Consider the following 6,646-nt stretch of genomic DNA (forward strand, 5'->3'; position numbering starts at 1 on the left):
TCCCGGCTTGAGGACGCCATGTCGACAGCATTCCTTGACATGGACTGGCGTCGGGACCCTTGAAACAATCAAACCGAAGAAAAGCTTCGATCGGCGCCGATGACGAGTTCGATTGGATTGGCGGTTGGCATGACCTTCACATTTTAAATACAGGCTTGCATTCACTCAAAAGCAACCTACAACTATGCTATCTTACTCCCCTTATTTCTTTTTTTTTCCCCTTGGCAATTTTTCGCCCCTCTTTGCTGACATTATCTGGACTGTTGGTTGTTTGTTGCCTGCCTGCCTGCCTGCTTGCCTGCTGCTGCTGCTTTGATTTCGTCTCTACCCTTCCCGATTGAATCGCTTGAACCATGTCCCAATTTTTCAATTCATACATTTCTCTCTCTGCTTTTTTAAGCTGTCTTACCTTGTTTTCCGCTTGTTGTATACACACCTTTTTTGTCTCAACATTTTCGCGCATTCCCTAACTGAGGGCAAGGATTGGTTTGTCCCTAACGGCCAATATTTGCTTGTACTATAACACATTTTACATCCGTTATTGGGGCATGCATACAATTTCGCACGGCGGAAATGAGATGGTGCTGGTTTGGGGGAGATTACAAGGTCTTCATTTGGTACACCTGGAGCGGCGTTCTCAACTGCTATCGATTCGCTTCTACTACAATGTTGTTTTGGGGATGTATCACCATATTTGCGGTTCTCTGCGATTTTTTTCAGCCCTACCGTCGTTGTTTTCCCTTCTACTACTATGTTTTTAACCATTTTTATTGTCATCGTCTGGTTTCCCATTGGCAAAGGCAAACATGACACACGGCACGGCACTGCACGGCACGGTACGATAGGCAGCTTTTCTATTTATCGAACTTTCAGGACGGAACACCCATGGCAGAGTTGGACGAAAGAGGATAAAAGTATGCATATATATTTATCTATATGTATCTCTCTATATACCAAAAAGAAAAATCGCCCGTGGCATATTTAGAAAAGTGGTAACGATATATTTATCGTTTTCGGTTTTCGCTCGAAAAAATGCCAGCCACTTTTTTGTAACAGAATCAAAAAAGTGGAAGGGGGTAGTTTAGCAATAGTTTAGCTACTTAGTTGGTCAGAAACAAACAAATATGTTTTTTTTCCTTCGAGAAGTGAAAGTTCTAACAAGTTCTATCTTCATTGCAATATTCAACTCTTTTCGCCAATTTCGATGTTGTTGAATGAGTCATAATCTTCCTTGAAAAAGAGATTGCGCAATTTGCTGACACTCCCATAAGAACCATTGTATTTGTAGTGATTGATCTTGATAACCACTAGTTATACACTCAAAGATACATGTGAATCAATAGCTGAATATGGAGCTCACATGAGAAATATATAGATAGATAGATTGATAGATAGATTGATAGATAGATGATAGATATTTTTTCTACACTAGCTCTGTGCCAGTGCGTCTTGAAGTAGTTAAGCATTTTTATATACTAACTGAGATCCGTTACAAGGCACAGCTTACCCAGGCTTTGTTGTTTCTGATTTATCTGTGCTGTATAAATATAAATCTGTTTCTTCTCTTTCTTTGTAGAGAGAGAGAGATATCTTTCTACCACACTAATTTATGATTGATTAGAATACCAAGCACTGTATCAGGATAGCATGCTGATATCAAAGGCTTGAATAACTATTCAATCAGCATTTATTAGATCAGCTCTGCATCGTCTCTGAAAAAGAGTAGATTTTTTTTTCAAAGAATCAGTTAGAAGACAGAGCGTAGAATGTAGACTGGTTTGAGTTATGCATAAAATAATTGTCTCCATGAAGCAAACTCACTCAGACAGACTTTACTGTTTCTGATCTTTCCCTGTGCAGTTCAGATATGAATTGGTTTCTTCTCTTTCTTTGCAGGGATATTTCTGTTACTAACTGATGGTTAGAACACTAACTACACTGTATCAGTGTGCTGATATCAAAGACTGAGAGGTTGAACCAACATGTGTCAGATCAGGTCTGCATTCTATCATCAATCAATATGTGGTTGATATATGATGTGTTGGCGTTCTCTGAGAAATGGCGGATTTCCAAAGAATCGGCTGTTTGATCAAGAGCACAAAACCCTTCATTCGATACCTTCGACGTCCCCATGTCTAACCCCCTGCCGCAGCAAAAATGGTATCCAGTTTTCAAACCGGAACTTGACACGGTAGTCCACGATCCTCTTGACCCAGACAAACGATACCATGAAGGTATCTTCATTGAAACGAACCCGGAGAATCGGAAGGAAACACTATTCCATGTCACTGGTGACATCATTGCAGCTGGTGGCATGAGGTATGAAGAGAAAGATAACTATACTCCCGGGGAGTCCGCGAGTTTGAACCGATCGGTGTTGATTGGGTGGGTTCTCAAGGCTAATTATGATTCGGGGAGAATCAGTGCTATTTTGAAAGCTTTGCCAACGCCGCCTAAACAGCAAGGGCTAAACTTTTGGGCGGAGCCTGGTAGAATGACTGAAATGATTTGGACGAAAGAGAGTGGAGAGCGCTATGGGCCTGACGAGCAACGTCTGCCCATCTTCAAATGTAATGAATGGACGAACAACCACGCAATCCCAGCATTGCGTGAGGCTGGAATTTTGAGAGAAAGTGTCTAGGCAAAGAGTACTATGTTTTTTATTCTTAGCAGGATAATTTTTATTGTCAAATTAGCGTCCCCAGCCCAGATCCTTGTCAACCATACGCATTATGGCCAGCTCAGCGAGAGGTACTTGCAAAAATTGTTGGACTCGCCAACACCACTCCTCTTCCCAGTAGCACATATCAAATAGTGAAGCTGCGCAAAAGAATTCCCAGAAATCTGGATACCAACCTGCTCTCTCCCAATCCACAAGCACAACATCGAATGATCGGCCTCCTTGGTCATTCAAATTCTCCACGACCATGATGTTCTTCTGGTGGACGTCCCCATGCGTCAAGGTTGGCCGGCGATCTTGAAGCACGCTAGCAAGGTGGGTTTCGTATAGGCGGACCTTATAGTCCGGTCGACCATTACGTTCGGTCAAGGCTCGAAAATTCCAGCGAGGCCCGCAGCAAAGGCAGCTCCACCATGAAAAGGTCCCAGATGCTTCTGATCACCCTTCGTTTGGCTGTAGAATAGGTAGTGATATACACCACCGCCATCCAACCCTCCGAAAAAGTTGGGCCAGGGACACTCGGCTTGCCGCATAGTATCGAACATCTGGCGGAGTTTGGCAACAATGTCGTCTTTTTCGGAGGGGGTCAGCGACGGCCATATCGAGTGAAGTCGCGCCCCCGGAATACGCTGCATAACCAGGAAGACCTGATTAGATTCTTGGTACATCGCGTACAGTCGCGGAGCCGAAACTTGGGGGTACGTGCTTTTCAAGGTACATCAAAGCCTGGCCTTCCCAGGCGTTTACGCTACCACCAAATTTGACAACAACCTTGTCGTTTACTGCAACAATCTTGTCGTAACAGCGTTCCCATAGAATGTCAGAGCAGGATCGGATTTCATCCGTAGTGGGTAGAGTAGGTAGAGGCAGGGAGCTGTTCTTGAATGGGAGCGAGACTGGTTCCCACATCTTGACGAGAACAGGAGTCGATTGGGAGTTGACTGAGGATGGGTGTTGTTGTTGCATGAGCTTGGGCTCAGAATAAACCTCCTCAGGAAGGTTCCAAATGGATGGAATAAAGAGATCACATGATTTTCTTAGAGGGTGGGATAATCCAACCAACTTAGCGCCCGCTTCCACCGAAGTCAACAAGTGATATCCCAACATCCAACCAGTTACGGATAGAAGGGTTTGGATTGGTTCGTCCCCTCGACTACCTACATGGCGCTGGTGGTGAACGAGCTCTTTTGCCCCAGTAGCCTAGAATATAATCATGAAATCTGAGACTAATGTAGTGGAAAAATCGTGCCTTATCCATGCGTTATCGTGTTCTTAGCATCTCCTTGACCCAGGCCTCGAGACCAATGCCTGTATAGCAAGTCAAGTTCCCTTCGGCGTGCGTATACTTACTGAGGATTAGCCTTCAATAAATGACACACCTCTAAAGGTATTGTTCCCTCATCTAGATACCATAAAAGACCGATAAGAATTGAATTCAAATACAGAAATCATTACTGTTCATAAATTAGCTTATTAGTTTTCATCTTGTCAGGAACGGACGATGTCCAAAGATTGCCCCAAATTACTGAATATCCATTGAATTATAAGAACCAATGATGGGCTTTGATAATTATATGAAGGGATTGCAGTATTTATGGGGAAGCGCATGTGTAAATATAATACAGGACTAGGTTGGGTTTCAAGATAAAAATGAGATACATTGTCTCCGACGCATCTATTAATATTGTAATGGTTAAACCAGCAGGGCTCAAATAGCAAGTTTACCCTCATACACAATAACGGCTGCCGCTGTTATTGGAGCTCGCACCCTATATATAGCTAAGCCCTCCGGGGAATGTCTAGGCCCCTAACCTAGGCATTACAGATAAATTGACTCGGAATATCAATGTAAAGGAAAAGAGCATTCATATCAAAGATAAGGCGTTCTAAGAAATAAATTAGCTCCTAGAGAAGCACAGTGATTTCTCCAGACAGCATAGTCTAATATAAAAAGGGATGAAGCTCTGAAGGAGATTGCTGTGGTCACTCAAATCTCTAAGAATCTACCCTGAAATATCCTTACTAGTGGATTGAATCTCCAGGCCACGCGACCTGGGATTTAGGCATTGAGCTAGTGGGCAAGCTAGGGGCATGGGCCTCTATTAGCCCCCTGGGCCTCCCTATCAAAGAGATGGAACAGCAATACTTAATGCCGGTATCAGCATTTCAGCTTAAACTCTTGGCGCAAGTCAAAACTTTTCGGAGGAGCCTTTTTATATCATACCAGATCTAAGGAGACGGCAGAGGAGTGGCTTTGTCCAATTCGCGGGTGGCGGCTCCCTTGGCGTCCCACATGGCGCGGGCTTGGTCGTTTGCTGCTCACCGACTCCGATGGTTTAAGGTCACACCGGTGAAGAAAGATAAAATTGCCCATCAAACCCAAGAAATGGAAACGAGAAGAGACGATTGATGATAAGCCCATTTCCTCAGTTTCTTCAATTTTCCTTTTTAAATATTTATCTGCAGTCTCCACGCGGCCAGTAGCCATTGGTTTTACATATTGATCTCTGCACAAGGCTCCTATTCGCCCATATTGACATGCTCACCTCACAGCAAACCTGCCCGGCCCTTGGTCAGCTCTTTATCTGGTGAAGTCCCCTTTGAAAAATAAGGAGAGAAGCAACAGGGTTCCTTGTGCCACCAAACTTTCTTCTGGATCTTAACCATAATCGCCGGGACACAAGGTTCGCAATTCTGCGGTTCTTCTAAATCTGGACGGGGGGCAAAGCCACTTTCGACAAATAACGCTCATATATACTCTAGTTGCGCAATCTCTCCCTCTTCATCTCCTCCCTTTTTCTTTCTTTGCTTTTCTTTTTTGGCCTTATCCGTACCTATCGTTTGCGACCTCGACCTCGACCTCTCATTTTAGGGTCCAGCGCCGAGAAAAAGCCCTGCGCAGCGACTTGTAGACGGCTAGGAGATATCGCAGAATGTCGTTTTGATTGCTGTTGATCCAACCGGAAAATAACTAGGAAATGAAGAATGGGCTATCGAACTGGCCGTGGAGGGATCTTTGTTGAATTTTTACGGCGCTGGAGTTGTCAAGAAGGAACCACGTATCTGTCGCAGGGGAATTCGGACGTTGAGCAAGGTCAGATTTACATCTCAGGGGTTTCCCTTCCTCTCTTACTGCCATTGCTATGGTAGAACGCTCTCCCAGAAGGGGTTGTTTGGCGCTTCTCGAAGAACTATTGTTAACCACATATTTCTCACATAATAGGTATTTTGAAGCTTGGGTTTGCGGCCGGTTATTTTATAATCCTTCGTTCATTTCCTCCTCCGTGAAATTACGTGCGTTTCCTTGATAAAATATGGCCTGGAATTTTCGTCTTTTCCGGCAGCACGTCCATACGGAATGTCGAGCTACTGATAACCTGCTATACTTTTGGACTATTGCTCTACTTGCTGCTGTGCGCGCTGGGGGAGATATGGATTCCAAGAATCATAATATTAGCCCACTTTCATTGGACGCAACTTGTCCCCCCAGAGCCTTCTCCGGTATTCAACACCCTGTCTGCTTAGAGCCCAGGTGGGTGGGCATTGGGAAGATCGAAAATTATACATCTAATTCATCTGGTGAAACGGATTTTTACGCGTCGATCACCTCTGCGGCTTCGTCCTCGCTTTCGCCAACTATAACGGTGACTGGATCAGGATCAGGATCAAGTGGTGTGGACCAGGAGTTAGATACGGAGTCGCCTCTTGATAATGCGAATTTCCTTTCCTTTGAAGAGTGGAAGAAGCAGAACTTGGCGAAAGTGGGCCAATCGGTAGAAAATGTTAGGGGTGATCGTCAAAGTGCCGAATCCTCCGGTGACGGAAAGCGTCAGCGTCCCATGGGGATCGATAATTCTTTGGATTCCCTTGGTGAAGACGGAGAGATTGCCTTGGAATTCGGTGGATTTGGGCCTGAAGATTCTGGGCCTGCGTCATGGGAAAGGAAAGTCGAGAAAGATCAGCCTC

The 6,646-nt window shown here is 44.6% G+C and overlaps 2 protein-coding genes across 2 annotated transcripts; one reads left to right on the top strand and one right to left on the bottom strand.

The window, feature by feature from the left end:
• Window positions 1-2,131: 2,131 nt before the first annotated feature.
• HCAG_08506 (predicted protein) lies at window positions 2,132-2,471 on the top strand (the record flags this gene model as incomplete). The annotated part of the gene is made up of 2 exons (XM_001536674.1): window positions 2,132-2,319; window positions 2,462-2,471. The coding sequence occupies 2 exons, from the start codon at window positions 2,132-2,134 to the stop codon at window positions 2,469-2,471; spliced, it is 198 nt and encodes a 65-aa protein (XP_001536724.1).
• Window positions 2,472-3,045: 574 nt separating this feature from the next.
• HCAG_08507 (predicted protein) lies at window positions 3,046-3,646 on the bottom strand (the record flags this gene model as incomplete). Its single annotated transcript, XM_001536675.1, has 2 exons — window positions 3,046-3,309; window positions 3,356-3,646. The coding sequence occupies 2 exons, from the start codon at window positions 3,644-3,646 to the stop codon at window positions 3,046-3,048; spliced, it is 555 nt and encodes a 184-aa protein (XP_001536725.1).
• Between the last annotated feature and the right edge of the window lie 3,000 nt (window positions 3,647-6,646).

Source organism: Histoplasma capsulatum, genomic scaffold, assembly GCF_000149585.1.
Source record: "Histoplasma capsulatum NAm1 scaffold_11 genomic scaffold, whole genome shotgun sequence".
Taxonomy (NCBI): Eukaryota; Fungi; Ascomycota; class Eurotiomycetes; order Onygenales; family Ajellomycetaceae; genus Histoplasma; species Histoplasma mississippiense.